Raw genomic sequence first — 19,984 nt, 5'->3', positions numbered from 1 at the left:
TTACGTTTTAATTAGTCTCGATTTCCTTATTAATGAGTGTCATTCAAACTCGGTATTGTTTCGATCGATGATGGATTGAGCAACGGTTAGTCGTGCTCCGAGGCAACTGACGTCTCGTACCTTCGTGATTGATGCTGAACGCCTGTTGAAAATTGGTATTTAATGGTTATGTTTTTTTTATACAAGCTTTTATTTAACTCCTGTAGTATCGTCGGGTCTTGCAACTGAATTTTTAATTGGTTGCATTCAACAGATTGAGCTGACACTTTTGCAGACATTTTTGTGCTGTTAAAAATACAGTTGTGTACGATAAATTTATTTTATAATTTGTTCATATTATAGCTTGTTTTTAATTTCGTAACTTATTCATGTTTAAGTCTAGTTGAGAGTAATTTTCTTTACTACAAATTTCTATATGGATTTAATTTTTGTTTTTATTTATTTTATGTGCACATAATTTGTGTTCTCTTTGTAAATAAAATGATTTTTAATCTAATTGATTAGATTAAAAATCATTTTATTTGAATCTCTTTGAAGAGATTGCGATTTGGCGATAGACAATTTTACAACTTTTTACTCATATGTAATATTCCTATCAAATTTTTTGTCTATCCATCTATCAACTTCAATTTTGATTATTATTAGGTAACATAGAAAAAAAATATTGGTCACCATCTGACTACGTAACCGAAATATAGTAAAGGAAAGGACAGGTTTATTAGCTGTTGTTTAGTCGTTAGTAAGTTTTTGTACAATATTTACTTAGTGTCAATGATAATAAAGTGTTGACCATATTTATGTGAAAAACAATCCAAAAAAGAGGAAAAATGAAAAAAAAAAATAACCCAATCACTGTAAACCATTTATTTCATGGAACCCATATTATAATTCTTTATTTCAAAATTATTTACCATTTTTGTACAGAAGTACAACGAAAACATCAGACCAAGCTTTTGTTAAAAATTTGCTTCTTTGGTGATATTAGTGTTATTAATATGAATATGATGTCCTTCTGTGCGATTTCAGTCATTCCGGCATTTTCAACAGCCAACTACGAGACGTTACAGTGTCTGAGTGTGTGAGCAATCACAGGTGTACTCTGTATTCCATTATTCTCATAATTTTGTAGGACGGCATTTCTTCACAAGTGAGAGAGTTCATCTAAAAACACTTCCAACTTTCAGACTTCAGGCTGCTAGAGCAAAATACTCAGTAGCAACGCCAAGTCTGGAGTGAGAGACTACATAGTTCACTTGTATTTGCTTATACATTTTTGCCATGTACTATGTCGCCCGTTGTTGGGCATGTCAGAAATCTGTCAGGAGGACTCCATTTATTTGAAATTCGTTGCGATTAATAACATCAATCAATTATTCGAAACAATAGAAGTGCATTCGTAAAATTCAATGATGAAATCTTTATTGTCTATTCATTTTCGTGAAAATAAAACAACCATTTCGTAAATTAACTTACTAAAATCTTTGTACAAAACGAATCCCTTAGAAAATAAAATAGAAATACTTTATAGGTACCTAATTATAATAAATAACAGTAAGGCATAACTGGACGGATCAAGTAGCAATAATTATATACTTAATTTACATTACCTAATATAAAATAATTACGTAATAATACATAGGTAGGTAATTGTAATCGCTTTATACATCTTCACGCTTTCAGCGACAATTGAAACTGCCTTTATCATAAATGTTTCAATTTAAAGCATGATTGATCGTTTAACTTTAAATTACTAAAATAAGCAAAGATATAATCGCTAAAGTCCTAAACTCTTGTGTAATTGTCTTGATCTATGTTTAAGTCTTAGATGGAGGCAATTTCAATTTGGAGACCTTACAATATAAATCGTATTTGTCTATACTTTAAACAATCTTATTTACCATTGTCTATCACGACACTAACCAAGCTCAACTAATCAGATCCGTATGGTGTCGTTGTCTTAGCATCTCCAACCTGAGCTCGTGTTCTCTGGCTGCCATTCGCAATGCGGCAATGCTGGAACTCCTTCGTTCCACTTCAGGTCCTTGCTGACTGGGAGGAGACTCGCTTCCTGGAGATATAGGAGGCGATACGGATGGAGGATCAGGAGACTGTCGCGGAGGGGCCGCTAGTCCAGCTAGTAGAGAGTGAAATGGTGGTGTTGTTGTTGAATATATCGGTCCGGTGAAGAGTGGGGGTCGAGATAACGGTGCTCCGAGATACTGGGCGCCAAGAACCGGGGAACTGCCGTATCTATGGAACAACATTTTTTTATAATATGAATAATGATTTATAATTGTTTTAAAATAACAAACAAACTTCATCATAAAATTCTTATTATAATTATAGTATTATGTTCATGAAGTCAAATAAATTTGTTTATTTTAGTTCTAATATCTTACCTAAAAGATGCTAAAGCATTTGCATCAAAGGGCTTTCTGAAGCCAAAGCCAAGTTGTGTGAAGGGGTTAGGCATGGAGGCTACGACTGATGGTGGAGGTGCACCCCCTCCTCCCAAGTAAGGATTGTACGGGTGAGCCTGCGGTCCGACCTTCTCTTGCTTACGCCATTTAGCACGTCGGTTTTGGAACCAAACCTGTAACAAAAAACCAATTTTAATTTAGGTTAACGATCCAATTGAAAGTATAATTTAGCAATATTTATTACTAATAATGGATTCTTTATATTACTCAAAAGGTATAGCAAAAAAATATTGCTAAAATTTTATCTTTCTTTCATCATAGCACCCCCCGGGGACTGATTTGCATCAGTGTATGGTCTAATCAAAGTTTTTAGTGACTTCAAATCTGCTGTCGACGACGACTTAAGTCCATTTTTTATGTTATAAAACAAATGTTATAGCAATTAGTAACTTGGCGAATGACAATTATTAATGATAATGTTTTAGAGCCCCTGTAGAGGCTCTATGTGAAATTAAACAGTATTTTTGTAAACACTTCTTCAACATCAAAGTATCTGAATATTTATAAGATACATTATTCTTCATAAGGTAGTTTGGTTACATATTCAGAATTCTAACAATGAGAGATGACACTACCAAAAAAAATTACCATAATAAAACTGTGATTTTGATTTTTTTTAAGACAGTAATACCTTTTTTAATTAATTATTTTTTATGTATGGCGATTTTAATGACGAAATTGTACTAATTCAATACACGTAACTGTCACAACTTGTAATTGATTACCAAAATTATATTCGATTCTTAAATTGTATCTTTGTGCCGTTTGTAATCGGAATTCGGAATACTTGGTTCTAAGCGTAGAGGTACAAAAAATGTTTAAAACTTTAACTTTTTGTGTAATTGCCCAATGATGATAGGGTTGGATAATTTTTCGCCCAGTGAATCAAATAGCTAGTGGCGTTCTTGTCACCACTCGATGCAATTATCTGTTCCTTTATTATTCGACTGTGTTTCTGTTATATTTAATCTGTTCTTCTGATAACCTTTGAAATGTCCATCCTTTCTTGTAACACCATCTGTTTCTTTTCGGTCATCATGAATTATTTAAAAATGAATATTAATTCTATTGTTTTAATCCAGAACGCAGCCTTAGCTTAATACCGAGATTGATACAGAATTTTTGCAAACTGAACCAAAACTAAATGCCTCGCAAAAAACATGTTCGACCCGTCAACCTTGAAGGCAGATAAAAAAAAATTATACTTATTAATTGATTTATTCGCCATATTGGTCCAATATTTCAACATTAAATATTTATGAGGTCCAAATGGAGAAGAGTTCTGATCATTATGTAAACCGATATTTTTGTGGTAATTTAAATTAATTCACTTATGATAAATCCACTTCGATAAAAAACGCTGCATTTCAGCAAATGTCGTTTTGGTTAGCGAATACTGTGTGAAACAAGAAATACCATATGCATTTTAAATGTAACACTGACAAGTCAATATCGCTCTTAAATATTGAAATATAAAGTTCAATTTATAATGACATTAATGCTTTCATTAAATTTATACTCGTATTGTAAACGTGCTTCTATATGATGGAGATTTTGAATTTATACGTTGTAATTGGAGGTGAGCATGTTGTAGGAATGCCGAGTATTGACGTGGAAAAAGTCGTCGGCGAACCCAGGTGCGGATTAAATAGTATGAGAGTTGCTGACGTAATTACTAAAACTGATAAGATTTTTATTAAACCCAACAAAATAACTGGCAGAATTGTTAACCCATAAGCATCATCTGATACACAGAGTGAGGAAAGCTTTGATAGGATAATCTTGAACCTTTGGAAATGGCTGACGTTATGAAACGGTCAAAGTTTATTATAGTGTTTATTATTATACCGATGCGAAGAAATTATTATTAATCATACACCTAAATAGTTAAATGCGGTATTTTTAAATAGAGAAAATAAATTGTAGGTGATTATGTGCTGAGTAGGTGATATTTTGACAGAATCTGCCATTTGTATGGCAACTATAAGGAATGTTATTTATAGTAATTAGTAATACGATAATCACTAGATATTAATATTTTGATTATTTATTTTAGTTCTCACTAAACTCGATATCATCGATAGCAATAAAATATTACAGTATGAATAAATTATATCATTTTTAAAGCATGTAGTTTGTTATTTCAGATATGGACGATCTAATCTTATTCCATTGATATCGTTTTATATTTGAAGTAATACAAAAATAAGTCTCACCAATTCAGGCAATTAAAATAAACATTTTAGCATAATTATTGTTACCATGGAATAAATCCGTATGATGACGTTGCTGTGAATGTTTGTAGGCAGCATCTCAATATAAAATTGGGATCAACACTAGCGGTTGCTAGACGGTACATACTTCAAGCGGTTTAAGCCGGCCAAAAAGCTTGGAAGATAAGTAAATTACAAATCTTAACATTTGAGAGCTTCGTTCGTTTAGTGGTTAATTCATAAGGCTGCAAGCCCCGACGTCGTGGATAAAAGCCCCTGATCTGATATAAAAGTTACTGATTCTGGAAATTGGCAGTGCTTAAACTTTAAAACTTGTACTCTGTGTCGGATTTCCCGTGCCATTATATTGCCACTCACACACAATATTGTTGAATAGAAGTGTAACATATAAAAAAAAAATATATCATTTATTAAACACGAGAATACTATTTAAAATTAAACTAACTGCAAAACCGTGACCATTATTTGTATGCAATGGTATGAATGCTAGCACCATTTCCGTGTTGAATCCGATTCTCTGGAATTATGTATTTATGTGAAGTTATGCATAAGTTTATATTTAGTCCATTATCAAATTACTCAAGTTTACAAAACCGTTTCATAAACGAGGGCCGAGGGGAAAAATGCGGAGTCATTATTAACAGATGGGAGCTGAGTTATTCGTAAATCGTAAGGTTGCTCCCGCGCTGGTAACTCAAGGTAATTGTTCGCTAAATGCCTCTTAATATGGGATAATTTGTGTTATCTCGCTGACGTACTTCTGGCGGGAAGTTCTGATTCTTGCCATCGAAATGTTAAAAATATATATAAAGTGGTTTATTATGTTAAATTAAAAAATACGTAAATTTTATTGATATCGTAGTTTTTAAATGTTGTTGAAATGTCTATGAAGTATCTTTATTTAGTATGCTTAGGTGAAATAAAAAAAAACATCCGATGAAATTATGTCGACTCGTGATTTTCAGTTGAAGTTATTAATTATGAATTATAGTACCTATAAGTACGAGTAAGTATATAAAAAATGTAAAAACATAAATGATTTTTATAAGCGTTTTGAAAACAAATTAATTATGTTTATATTACATAGATGACTGATTTACAAAAAAAATACTATTAATATTATATAAGTTTATAAATAATGAGTTCTTTATATTATAATACCTGACTTTTTTAATAAAAATGGTCGGTTTTTTTTAAATCAAATTTTATCAAAGTTCCTTCGTTCTCTGTTCCTTTATATTACGGCTTTTGGACAGCATAATATATATGTACAGATTAAGTTACTATAAGATAATGTATATACTATATCGTTTGTATTAATCAAGAAACGAATGCATCGAAACTGTATTTTTTAATTTTATTTATACGTAATTCGAAACGTTAAGATCACTCAAATCATCCAATTTTAATGTATTTCGTTTAACATACAATAAAGTTATAACGCACAATAGCCACGAATGCCTAGCCAATTAAAGCCAAAATTATATTTAAAAACTACAACTAAGAACATTTAATGCGTAATTAATTTAACAGTCTCTTTCATGGCTATTCAAAAGAAACCAAGTTGAGAAGTTACCTTTATTCTTAAAAGGTATCCTTCATTAAAGATAAACAGCAAGATAAATATTGTCGTATCGTATTTAATTAAGTTGTACGAAAATAGTATCGACATCGTATTGGTGGATTGCTTTATCGGTACATACCTAATTTGTATTCTGATAATTGCCTCAGCGAAATAAACGTCTCAAGTACAAATTAACGAGTGACTTTTAAAGTTTTAAAGGCGTACATGATTATGGAATAGTTATGTTTTATTTTTATTTTTGAAACGTTTTGTTGAATTAAGTTCTATAGAAGAATTATTTTTGTAGCATGTTTGTCTCGAAGAAGGTTATATGTCGTATATTAATACACACATATATATTTATATATCGATAGATAGATATAATATCAACTGCATAGCATCGCATCGCTTTTCAATATTAGGCACGAATGTGTCCTTGAAATATCCATTATTTTCTGTTCCAGGTAAGCTGACTTTACACATATATACATATATGTGTGTGTCTGGTATTATAATACAAATAATATTTTCCAATTTAAATATCTAGCAGAAAGTAAAGTTGTAATCCATCTGGGCATTTCGTTCCCTTTTCGTTTCATCATTAAATCTGCCTAGTGCTAAAAGGACCAAAGTACAATTTTGATTGAAACGTATACAAAATTTTGCCATTAGTCAAATCATTTAAAAATAATAATTTTGTTTATGTGAAAATAATAAAAAATACTTTGATATAAGTCATTTTAGTACAAGGCCACTAAAATGTTTATAAGCATATGATGGTTTTCCAGATATTTCTCAGTAAAATTTTCAAAAAAATCAGTCAAATTAGTCCCAAGTGATTGTTTTTCCGTTATCCCGATTACCGATATTTCGTTACCAATTTTATGGATATATACTTTCATATGCATTTAGTAAAAAGTTTTTTCAACATTACAAAGATACACTTTATTTTTACCAATTTATATACATATACATAGATATAGATAAAATATCTATATATTTTTTTTCCCTACATTCGAACCCTAAATATATCAAGACATTCACACACGCAACTAATGAAAAAAAAACAATAAACACACACAGGTGTAATTTAGCAAATCTAAGTGCTCTTTAATTTCATCGGACTCGATTAATCACTGTAATCAAAGTGCTGCAAGCTATGATTGGTAATTAGGAAAATTACTCGGAATTCTGTATGACGTTATAGGAATATTTGAATTCGTTTATAATACCTGTATTCTTGCTTCTGTTAATCCGATTTTCATTGCTAACTCCTCTCTGAAACAAATTAATTAATAATTATAGATAATATATATATGTTTTTATTTTTTATTATCTATCACTACTTATCAGATAAAACATCTTAGATACAATATCTTGGAAGAGGTAAGTCATCCTTTTTTCACATTTTCCTCATTATATATTTTCATGTACTTATGTTACAGAATAAATGAACTGAATAAATTAAGACAAACTAACAACTTGAGGATATCTAAGGTCTATCTTTACATATTATCTGTTTTATATTGTTTGTTAAGAGTGGTCGCCCGCGGCTTCGCTCGCGTTTTAGGGGTTCGTTGTCATGTGTTTCAAGTTTGCTTCATACCAAACTTCATCAAATTCGGTTCAGTGGTTCGTAGTGAAAGAGCGACAGACAGACAGACTGAGTTACTTTCACATTTATAATATAAGTATAGATATAGATGTATAGAAGTATATATAATCTGTGATATTCATTTTGGAACCGTGACGTTTTGAATATCGGCTAATTTGTTAACGGAACTGTCGAGGAACAGTTTTTTAAATAAAGTTATATTAATCCATAACCGTTTATAGTGCAAAATATAGCAGAGCCATTCGCATGGAATATGCAAATCTAAGTATAACCGTTTCAGTATCGTAACTAGTAATCGTAACTCGTACGATTGCGATAAAGCACAGACACGTTTACCCAAAATAGATATATTAGTAAAGATCCAAAGAAAATTTCATAAAAAAACAGAGACGTAATAAGTGAAATAAAAAACGTCGCATTATCTAAAGCAGGAAATGTTATCATTAATATCCTATTATAATTTAAAGTAGATTTAAATTAATAAATTTCATTTAATAATGTTATTATCAAAGATAAAAGATACGTTAACTAGATAACCGTTGCCGCTTTCATTCAATTCATTTATAGATAAACATGTCCGTCAATTCATTTATAGATAAATACCGTCATAAATGTATTTATTTATAACTTACATAACGTTATCTTTAATTAAAAAAAAAAATCATCAAAGAAAATTTTAAAATGATTATGTATATAAATGTACAGTCGGGGGTAAGAAAAGGTTCGTCACCTTAAGGTAAATTTACGTGTGCTCAGTATGCGCGATAATCTGCTTTACCGATTGAGTATGACATATTGCGTCCCAATGTACACTATTTTGAACCTAGTTATCATACTATGTTAGTTTAATTTTATGTGCAGTTTACTGTTTAATGTTTTAGTTTCAAAATGTACTAAGAGTTTACGATTTAATAAAGGAATGAATTTGAATACTTACGAAGGTTTTCTTACTCTGACTGTACATTAATCTTAGCTCAGATGACCCAGGAGTTATGACTCATCAATCTTTAGTTAAAATTTCAATTTACGGTTTGAAACCCGGGCTCCACTAAATTTTCATGTTCCGAGTTAAAGGACATTATTGTTACTAAACACTTACACGTGTCGAATAAAAGTAACACATCTGTATTCATTGATTCGCATTAGGGCAGCGTGGTTGAAAGCGGAAGAAAGGCTTTAGGCCCAGCAGTTGGATATTTACAGTTACAGTTGGAGGGTTTACATAATTTTCAGGATCCACCCTAGAAGCTTTAAGTATTTTTATATACATTGCTGGAATACGTAATCAGATGACAAATTAATTGACACATGATAGTAATTGGTTAAAATTGTCCGTAGTTGTTGTCATTGCAAGAAAAATATATATATTCGTTACATTGCCAACGCGTCGTGAACCTTGGGAACTAAGATGTTACGTCCTTTGTGCGTGTAGTTACACTGGTGCGCGCACCGAAATTCAATAATATTAAGTACTCTCGATAGGCGGTAGAAATTCTACCTTAGAATATGTAATGAACGGGTACTACCCGCACAGCACCACATAATTTATTTTGCGATCAGATCAAGATTTCGATATAAATTGATTTATATTGTGTCATATCTTTAATTATTAAAAAAATTGTACAAATATATTTTATCATCAATATTATATAATAATGTACTTCGTCATAGTATATTTTTTATTATTTCATTACATTAAGAAATTTGCAAACATACGCCAGTGCCAAAAGCTTATTATTTAAAACCAACTTAAACTTGTTTAAGCCGGTTCAGTGATTTCGTAGGATTTTTGGTATTTTTTTTTGTATCTTATCATTATAACTACAGAAGTAATTTAATCTTCATAAGTATATTTTAATTAATTTAATTATCGAAATAATTATCGAAGTGATTATTATACATTTTATTTAATTTGCCATAAAATGGGTTAAAAAATATATTTATGATTTTATTCATTAAAACCTTTTTAATGTCTGAATTTCATTTCTTAATAGTTGAATTCTGCTAAAAGTCACTGCAATTTTGTATGTTTAAATTCAATAAACTGACATACCGACAGAAAATAATAAATTTAGGGTCATTGGAAAGGAAGAAAAGCTTAACCGCCAAAATTGTATTTTTGGTAAATTAAGTTAAGTAACAGTCTGTAAATGTCACACTTCTAGGTTAAGCCTTATTTCCGATCAGGAGAAGACATGGAGCTTCTTTTACCACGCTGCTCGAATTTGGTGTGTGCATGGCATATCAATGCTTTCACAAATAAATCACATGAAAATTCATTGGTACTTGTTTCGATTTGAAACTTCATCATACATAAAACAATCATAAATAAAGTTGATTAGAGTCGAAATTAAATTGAATTCGAATAATTATATATCAATTAATATGATGATTAAAGAATTACCATAGTTCGTGTTTTAAATTCAAAAATACCTATAAGGTACAATAATATATGTATTATGTCTAATGCTCTTAAAACGTCCGCGGTTAGATAGACGTCCCGTAAGGTTACTCATATCTGGCAGACCATTACCATTCACACGCAGGCTTTCTCACGATATTTTCCATCATCATCAAGATGCATCGAAACAAATTAAGGACAAAATTTATTGGCGATTTTGTAAAGATCCACGTGTTTTGGTCAGTGAGCCAACTATGTTTGTGTTCGTGGAAAGTAAAGATAGTAAAACTTATCACAAAATAAGTGTTCTCTTTTAGTTAACCATTGTATAGAGGATATTAAATATTAAAAACTCAAACACAAATATCACTAACCTGGTAAAAACGTCAGGATAATGCGTCCTCGAAAAGGCTTTCTCTAATTCTTCCAGCTGGAAACTTGTAAACGTGGTCCTATATCGCCTCTGCTTTCTCTTAGGTGCGAAGTCATCCGCTTCATCACTGTCTGCAGATCCTGGGGGTGGTCGTTCCGATGCTGGTGATTGGTCAGCTCTAGAGAGTTCTGGCGTGGTCCTCGGCGAGTCGTCCTTTGGGGGCTCGGATACTCCCATGCTGGTGTACTTCTGATAGGAATCTTGGTGATAATAATCTGTGAATAAAATTAGCAAGTTAAGTGTGAAGTTATCGTTTTATATTGTATTTATTCAAAAGAGGTTTTTTATGATCTCTTTTTAATCAATCTGTGGTTAATGTTCTGCCTGAAAGCAGGTCAAGGGTGCATATTAAAGTTTATTCGTTTTATATTCTAATTTAATGTGTCTAATAGCAGCAAATAAAAAATTTGTTCGATCACAAACAGAAATTAATGATTCCACGCCTTAGTAATGTCTGAAAAAATTAAGATAGAATATAATCTAACGCTTAGAGTTCTCGAAAATAAAACCCCATTTTGGTTATTTTATTAATTAATTATGCAATTATTAAATGAAATTAGAGCGATCTACATAAGATTTGATTATAAGATTGTACTAATTTCGTGTAGTCGGTATTCGCATATTTTTTTAACAAGTTCTTCGAAATTTTTTGTGCGTATCTGTGGTTTATATGAGTTAGGTTAGTTTTTAGATACTAATAAAATATAGTCACATATGTATTTACGTATTAACATCCATATGTATATAGAATCACCGATCTTTCAAAATTGATAATTTATTTACAAAAATAAATAAATGTATGACGTTTAAGAAAAAATATTCGAAGCAAATGGAAGTCAAAAAACGTTTCAGAACGTTTCAGCATTTCGAACATCATCCTAGTACACAAGCAATACTGACTTTAAATTTTGATTTTCGGTACAAGTAAGTGAAGTTTAATAAGGATTTTAATGCTTATAGGTGTATATTATAGATCTCACATTATAAAATAAAAGGAAGACGGAGGACTCGGAACATTATAGTAAACCAAAATAGCAAAAACAAAATCATAAGCGAATTACCAATTTGTTGATATGGCAATATATAATAAATTATAGTGACAGTTCGTTTGACGTTTTAACAAAAAGACGCGTCACTAGCGGGAATTTACATTCTGAGACATTCTTACATTTAACTTCTTTATTACTGAATCCTAAAATTATATGACAAATTAAAAGGTTAAACACGGCTCGTTGCCTAATTAAGTGATAAACAGCCAATTATTAGGATCGATTTGGTTTTAATTTGTGTTAATAATATAATTTGCGTGTTTCTTTACACGAAGTGTAATTACTAGCAAGTTTACAAAGTGTTTGCATACTAAAATTTAGTTTCAATGATATATTTTAATAATGATTTCAATTTATGTAACCGTATATCTTAAAAAAAATTAGGACATATAAACCAGATTTAAATAAGCTATTATTTTGTCACACGCTTCGGTTTACAATAGGCATATATTTTTGTGCTGTTATGTATATGTAATAATATTCTCTCAGCCTTGTTTGTCTATTGTCGAGCTTATAAACCTAAAAATCTCAATCTTAAGTTGGAAATACTTATACTACCATGCCTCAGAGAGCACTCAGAGTGGGAGGCCTAGCCTGAACTCTTTCTGTTCCTGTCGGAGTGAGGGAGGCGCACATGTGTTGGAATACAAAGAGCACAACTGTATTATTTGCGCCATTTACTTGTAGTTGAGAATGTCAACCGTGATACATAACGAACAAGAGCACGATATCATCGTCATATGATAATATGTCCAAATGATACTTTTGTGAAATGAGATTTAAAGTAAACACGTTAAGCCTCATTTTCGAAAAGCAAAATTTTGGTGCTTCAGCTCTTTTTCCTTTTTACTGTCGATTTTTTTTTTAAAGGAAAGTATACTGTTATTTAATTTGTTTCATGGTTATCCTCTAAGGCTCTTTATTCTATCTGTATACACTTTCGTTGTCACATTAACTAATTTTAAAAAATATATATATCTAGGTGGTTCCCCTTATGAATTATTATATGTATAATTTCGGATACGTACAAAGTTTCGTGTACTAACATATAATACTGCAACAAGCCACGACCTCTGTCTCGTAATCAATCGACGTTTATGAATTAATGCCATTAACTTAATTACGCTCTTATTATAGTGTTGTCGTAATTGGTCCGCCATTACACGTCGACTTCTAGAATATAAGGGCCGGTTTACACTGATTTTTTTAAATTTGAAGATAAGAATTTACTACAATAATTAATTTTTTTTTTATAAAAAATAAACGTTTCATAAAAAATATATTTTAAATGTCTAAGTGATTTATTTTTATTCGTTTAATTATTACCATTGATCGTAAGTAGTCACCACCAATAAACATTGCCACTGCAAGATTTTTTAACGAGCGCTCGCATCGTCGACCAACCTTGGGAACTAAGATAGGTATGCCCCTTGTGCCTGTAGTTACACTGGCTCACTCACCCGTCAAGCCGGAACACAAAAAAGTATTGTAAATTTGCATCATAATGTAGTAAGTACGAGCTAAGAACTTATTTACATTAAGATAATAAGTATGGCTGTATTAGACTCGACGGTAATAGAATGTACGTAAAAGTCCAGTTATATTAGGAATGAATTAGCTATAAATCATCTTATTATCTTCCTATTGTCTTTGTTTAATTAAAATGGAAATAAACTGAGTTAATAGAAGGTTACGTAAAGGCAATTACATTGTTTTTTCATTTAACATCCCATTAACGTGTTACCTACGGGATTTATTTATGTGTTTTGTTCAATAATTTCTATTGTTCGTGATCTTGAGTTTGTTGCGCGTATTCATTTAATTCGTACGTAGAATGCAATAAAGATTATACTCTAATCAATTTAAATACGCTATTCGTGTTGTTCCAATTTTGAATATTGGCAACACAATTATTTTTCATTATTCTTAATTTAAAATTGATGTCAGATGGATAGACCTGGATTAAAATAACTGTAAAGATTTACACATATTGAATAATATATATCTATTAAAGTGAATTTGCAAATGTTTTGAACCGTTTGTATTTATAAAGAACGGAGTTCTACCTAGACTAGACCTAGATTTTATATTGCAAATTATATCGAGGTATTTCAAAATTGGAAACCAAATATTATATATACTATATTATACAATGTATGTATATATAATTTAATTTAATTTAATTAATAAATAACCGCAATAAATTATAAAATTAAAACAAACGAGATATAATTAACGATCTATCTCTTAAACGAAATATTAATTACAAATAATAACTCACGGCGAATAATTCCCATTTCCCTGTATACGCACAAAACGGTCTTGCTCAGTCAATCGTTCGTTCACGAATGAACGTTACGTATTTCATTCACAAATCCCAATTACGCGATAACGTTATTGATAATGTAATGTCTTTCATAGTCGTTTTTTTTTTTATCGTGTCTATCATATTCCATGTATAGTATTTGCATTGATGATGTAAGATATATATTTTATTATATTCGTAATGTATATTATGATAAATTTAGTTATTTTGATAGACTCCTTTCATAATCCGTCACGTCCGATGATTTAATCGATAGAGACACAGAAATCGATATTTGATAAGGCGATTTGTTTTTCTTTTTAATTAATGTAATTAATGGGTGAATCGATAAATTAATTTTTATCGCGTTTTAATTTTATTACGATAATTAATTTATCTAGGGTAAAATCAAATGTTTGATATTCAATGAATAGAAAATTACATACCTATGTAAGTAATTTCTAAAATCAATACAATATTTGAAGTACTACTAGTGTATCAAGGGCACCGTTAGGGTGCAAGACATCATGGTCTGAGTGGGTTACGCTGGTGGAGTACTCGCTGTAACTAATGAGAAAATAATGTATGTTGGTTGAAGTTGAAGCTTTCATATTTTTGTTTTAGGTAATAATTAATTAATATTTGTTTTTAAATGGACAAAGTTAAAGCAAATGTTTTTCTACTTAAGGGAGAGGGGAAACTAAGATTGTCTTGAGGGCCTCAAAATAGTTTTATCCTGGTAATGAACAAAAAAGTAGTTTATGTTGAATTTACATCAATGGTACATGCTTTCATGAAACGATATCTAAATTTCGAAACATGCATTGTCCTGAGGTTATTTTGCAAAAACGATAGTATTTGTGAATTCAGCAATTTTGGACTTTATCTGGAACGTGTACAAACACAGATTGTAATCTTTATTCTATTAAAACAAGTCTGTAAATCGTTAAGAATTTCCTGTGATTACGATTAAGATAAAACAAATCGATACATTTCTGATTGCGTCAAGACTGAAATATATTTTTAATATAATTAGAAATCCAATTACTCAGACTAATAACGTAATGGAGTAAGATTTATAGGATTAAAACTATTAAAAATAATATATCTATATATAATTTATTGAAAATTCTTTTAAATAGTAATGGTAAAGAATTTTATTCGATGTAAAGCTACTGCTATTATTTTACGACTTCTACAATATTTCGTTTTTAAGAACTATTTTTTTTTATTTTGTAGCAACTTTTTTTTTAATTTCATAATAATATGCTAAATACATATACATATACTTGGTACTTGTGGAACGGTTTCACTAGGAGAGTAACATCACTAGTTAAATAACAAAAAAAATGTGGTTTTGTAACACGTGCCGGAAATTGCAAGTTTTTAATAATAAATGCAGTTTTCCTCATACAAAATTCTTTACCTCGTTATGATTAATTATAGAACTAAATATACAAGTGTTTCATGAATCGCCAATGATTCATTTGTAGATAGAGACGTGACTAATTAAATAATATGTTACTTAATGATTCACGTTCCATTGACTGGATATATTATAATTAAATGTAATTATGAGGAAACTTTTATGATTTTTACTTAAAAAAACCTCATTAAGGAAAATAAGTATGGAATGAAAATTTGATTCGTGGGAGACAATTTTTATAGTAGAGAGTAGAGCTTGTGACTATTCCCTGCCTATCTTACTTAAAATATAATTTTACATTTAAATTTCTTATATTTAAATATCGGTTTGGCTCGTGATTTCGTCTAGTTAGTTAGGATCCATATAACGTTGACTTTGTGTAATAACCGTGTTCTTTTAGAGCGTCAGAGATTATAAATTCAATCGACTATAGAGGAGTCAAATAAAACCAGGTTTATCTTTTAAATGCGTTTTTAATATAAATATTTTGTTTAATTAATTTGAATAATAATAATCGAATGTATGAGATACCGGTCCCATTTCCTTTAACACCTCTTACGAGTAGCTGAAGGATGTCGCTCCTACCCATCTTTATATATTTAACTGTTTTGAAAAATATAAAAGGGGGAGGAGGTTGAAATGGCCCCGCGCCCGCCATCAACTGTAGATTCCAACCATAGATCGGTGAACCTTCCTCGAACATGGGAAGTGCGATTTTATAGTGTGCAAACACTTTGTTAAATAATATATGAACTAGAACTAAAGTCCAGCAGGTATCACAGCCGTAACTGAGGTGTATAAAAGACTAATAGTCTTATAAATAAATCAAGACCGTAGTCTAGCGGATAGCACAGTAATAACTATGTTATTCAAATCGACGATTAGACTTAAAAATAAATCAACAAACTAGACCGTGGTCCAGTGGGTTTCACAGTCGTAACTGCGGTGTTTATAAAGTAGCCAATGCTACAACAATAATAATAAAAATAAGGATCAAAGTCCCATAAATAGTCAATCAGTCATAGCTGAGGAAATCTGTAGTCAATGGGTTTAACCCTGGATTATCATTGCATTAAATCACTGTTTCTCATACCAGTTCAAGTGCACGACCATCAGGCGGCCTAATGCAAGCACAACGTTATTCGTTGCTATATCCACTGTCGCAGAGTGTCGTTTTATCGTAAGATAATACGTATTAATTCCAAACATAGTGGAATAATATTCAATTAAACTCATAGATTACCGCGTAGGAATCATTTAAGTGGATTTAACATAATTTGTCATATTTTCTACCGTAGTAGGTTATAAAATATGAATATATAAATGATATACGTATAATCGTATTCTTTCTTATAACTAAGACTTACATCTAAGACTTATAACTAAGACTTAAAACTAAATCGAACGTTTTCTTAACTAGCTTATAAACCTTATAAACGCTTCGCGTATCACGTTTTACTTAAATCTATAACTATACAGTGGATATACTTAACTCTACAACAGGCACACACCCTACAATCGATTACTTAAACCAGCTTTGAACTCAGATCATTATTTGCATGTGATAATCAACTTCAAAGAGATATACGCAGTCTTATTACTAAACTAGGTGTCCTACTACAATATTTCTTATAATATCCTTAACACTGGGCTAAGGAGGCGTCCCTAAAAGGACGAACATTTTGCTACAAACGACACTTCTCGTATAAAGCGATTAGTGCGCCATATATGTATAGTGATGCCAGCCTGGATGAAATCCATTATTTGGGTCCTTCACTGCATGAACGTATCACTTCAGCATTATTACAGCCTCCGCAACGCCCTGCAACATTCGGTCGTGATTCTGGTACTACCGATTGATGAGAGACATCAATAACGACATCGTAACGTCAACCAGCCATAGCTCAGTACCACATAGCACATACACTACTCTAGTAACCCGGTAAGACAGAGTGAGGGACATTACCGTATCGCCAAAGACGTTATACAGTAACCTCAAACCCCGAAACTATCTCACGTAGGCAGCCTCATTGGTAACAGAAGGAGGGACACTACCGTATCGCCGAAGACGTTATACAGTAACATCACACCTCGCAACTGCATCACCTAAGCAAATTCAAGACGACATCGCCACGAGGGACACTAATGCAGCGACTCTCGGTCGAGCCACACAGCCTCAGACCACGCGTCGAATCATCAAGAATCCACCAGAGTATATTCAGTACAGTACTCGTGCGCGATCATTTTGCATGTGCATAGTACAAATATATTATAAAGGTTTTGTTATTTAACAATAAAAATCTTAAAACATCAACATCATTAGATCGTTGTCGTCGTGATCGTATCAAACAGTTATACCAAACTTGGATCTGTTTACAGATAATAATTGTGGAGTTTTAGAACGACCGGTTTACGAACTTACGTCCGTCGATCGACACAGTTTTACATGAAGAGTATTTATTTCGACCGCTATACGAACTTACATCCGTCGATCGTCACAGTTTTACATGAAGATTATTGATTTCGACCGCTATACGAACTTACATCCGTCGATCGTCACAGTTTTACATGAAGATTATTGATTTCGACCGCTATACGAACTTACATCCGTCGATCGTCACAGTTTTACAATATAATATCGCTACAACTTGCTCCGCTTACGGTTTACAAGAATCTGCAACATGGAAGACAAAGTTGACAAGCAATATGTTTAGTTATTTTACAAATTAATTATTATTGAAAGAAGTTCAATCATTATTTATAGCCTTATTGCTATTTGTTAATATACTTGATTTAAATTTCATAATTAATAGTCACCGTGGTAACCCTTTACTATCAGTATGCATCGCCCAGTACATACTTTTTTGCAATTAGATATTATCGCAAGACGGCTACCATCAAACCGTTTCTATATCATATTAATTTCATTATTATATTTTATTCGAGGTTAACCCCGACCTTCTTTATATCGCTTTTATATAATAAATATAATGTCTCATTGAGAACACTCATTCATATGACGGCCTGCCATACCGTCATTTGTAATAATCATTTGTATTATTTATAGGTAAAGTGCACGAAGCACATTCTCATTATAATTATATTTTGCCATGCATCCACCATTGATATATGAGTAGGCACTACACCGACACACGGATCTGCGCCACTCCTATATTTTAGAATAATCAACCATAGCTAGCAGCCTCGCAGTATAACCCGCACAGCTGCACCGCCTAGTATCATTTCTTATTATGTAATTTGATATGCATTATTGCACGCGGCCGATGCGGCGAGCGCATCACTCCACGCGTCCAATTTGAACCGAGCTGCCAAGCATCATACCCCTATATATGCTTTCACGAGAGTATGACATTCGGCGCAGGTCAGCCTTAAATCTATAGAATTTTGTATGGAAAAAGGCTGGCGCCGAGATTTTTTATCAAAAAGTGGCACGTCATTTTCTTCGCCAATACACGAACATATCCATGAATACACGAACGATTTCACCAAAAACGTATGAAAAAAGGTAAGCTTGATATAATGTCATTCCTTTATTATTCCATGTATATGTATACATTTACTATGCAATCTCATGAATTTATTTGTATGTATGTTTTTATGTTTCTATATATGACATATAATTCTATATATGTATGTATGTATGCATGTATGTAAACTCTCCAAAACAACTTGACCAATTTTGATTAAATTTTAATATGTGCTTAACTAAGTCTACGGACGGCTTATATTGGACCCGGTAGGTGGCGCTGCGACCGATGTTATGTTTTATATATAAAAAAAAAAAAATGTATTAAAATAACAATAATTCATTCTCACGTATTTATGTAAATAGTATAGTATAGTCCGTTACATCCAACCCCCTAAATTATATGAAGTTTATCGGAATATAATTTACTCCTAAATAAATTAATTCTTTTATCTTGTTTTTTTACAATATACGTGTATTCAAATATTGCAAAAAATATATATATTCAAAGTAGGAACCTCGCTTATAACTATATAGCTTCCTAAAAATATTAATAAGGTGTATCTTGATGGCCGCCCATCTCCCCTCCAACTAAATCTATATAATCAAAACATATCTATACAATCATATAATTAATTTGTTAAGATTTATTCAGTTCAAAATTTTTTTTTTTTTTTTTTTTATGCAATCAGATGGATTTATGCTTTTTTTTTTTTTTTTCTATCTTATTCTATGTATTCATTTCCTTGTTTTAGATTAATAGATGTAATTGAGCCATCACCGACCCGACCAAACTTTTAGTTTCTATACATTTATTTAAAAAAACAAAATTCGGTTATATACAATTTATAAATAGCCTAATTTAACAATCATCAACCTTCTCTTAAAATGATTATAATCTGTATTATGACTAATTTTAATTAACACTATTACATTTTATACTATACTATAGAATATCGTAATCAAATATATAAAATATCAATATGTTAA

At 31.2% G+C, this 19,984-nt stretch overlaps 1 protein-coding gene across 2 annotated transcripts in view; it reads right to left on the bottom strand.

The window, feature by feature from the left end:
• Positions 1–849: 849 nt before the first annotated feature.
• Positions 850–19,984, bottom strand: part of LOC125076993 (homeobox protein aristaless-like) — a 102,894-nt gene continuing 83,759 nt past the window's right edge. Inside the window, exons 1-5 of one of the 2 annotated variants that reach the window (XM_047688762.1) lie at positions 14,058–14,113; positions 10,669–10,942; positions 7,511–7,556; positions 2,400–2,593; positions 850–2,250 (exon numbers count right to left, since the gene is read on the bottom strand). In XM_047688762.1, the coding sequence (XP_047544718.1) occupies positions 1,926–2,250; positions 2,400–2,593; positions 7,511–7,556; positions 10,669–10,942; positions 14,058–14,073 (855 nt within the window). In that variant the 5' untranslated portion in view covers positions 14,074–14,113 and the 3' untranslated portion in view covers positions 850–1,925. Of the gene's footprint in view, positions 2,251–2,399; positions 2,594–7,510; positions 7,557–10,668; positions 10,943–14,057; positions 14,114–19,984 lie in introns of those variants that run through there. The other variant, XM_047688761.1, reaches the window with a different exon arrangement.

This window comes from Vanessa atalanta, chromosome 3 (genome assembly GCF_905147765.1).
Source record: "Vanessa atalanta chromosome 3, ilVanAtal1.2, whole genome shotgun sequence".
Classification (NCBI taxonomy): domain Eukaryota; kingdom Metazoa; phylum Arthropoda; class Insecta; order Lepidoptera; family Nymphalidae; genus Vanessa; species Vanessa atalanta.
The sequence above is the reverse complement of the archived record's forward strand: the minus strand, read 5'-3'. Positions and strand labels throughout refer to the sequence as shown.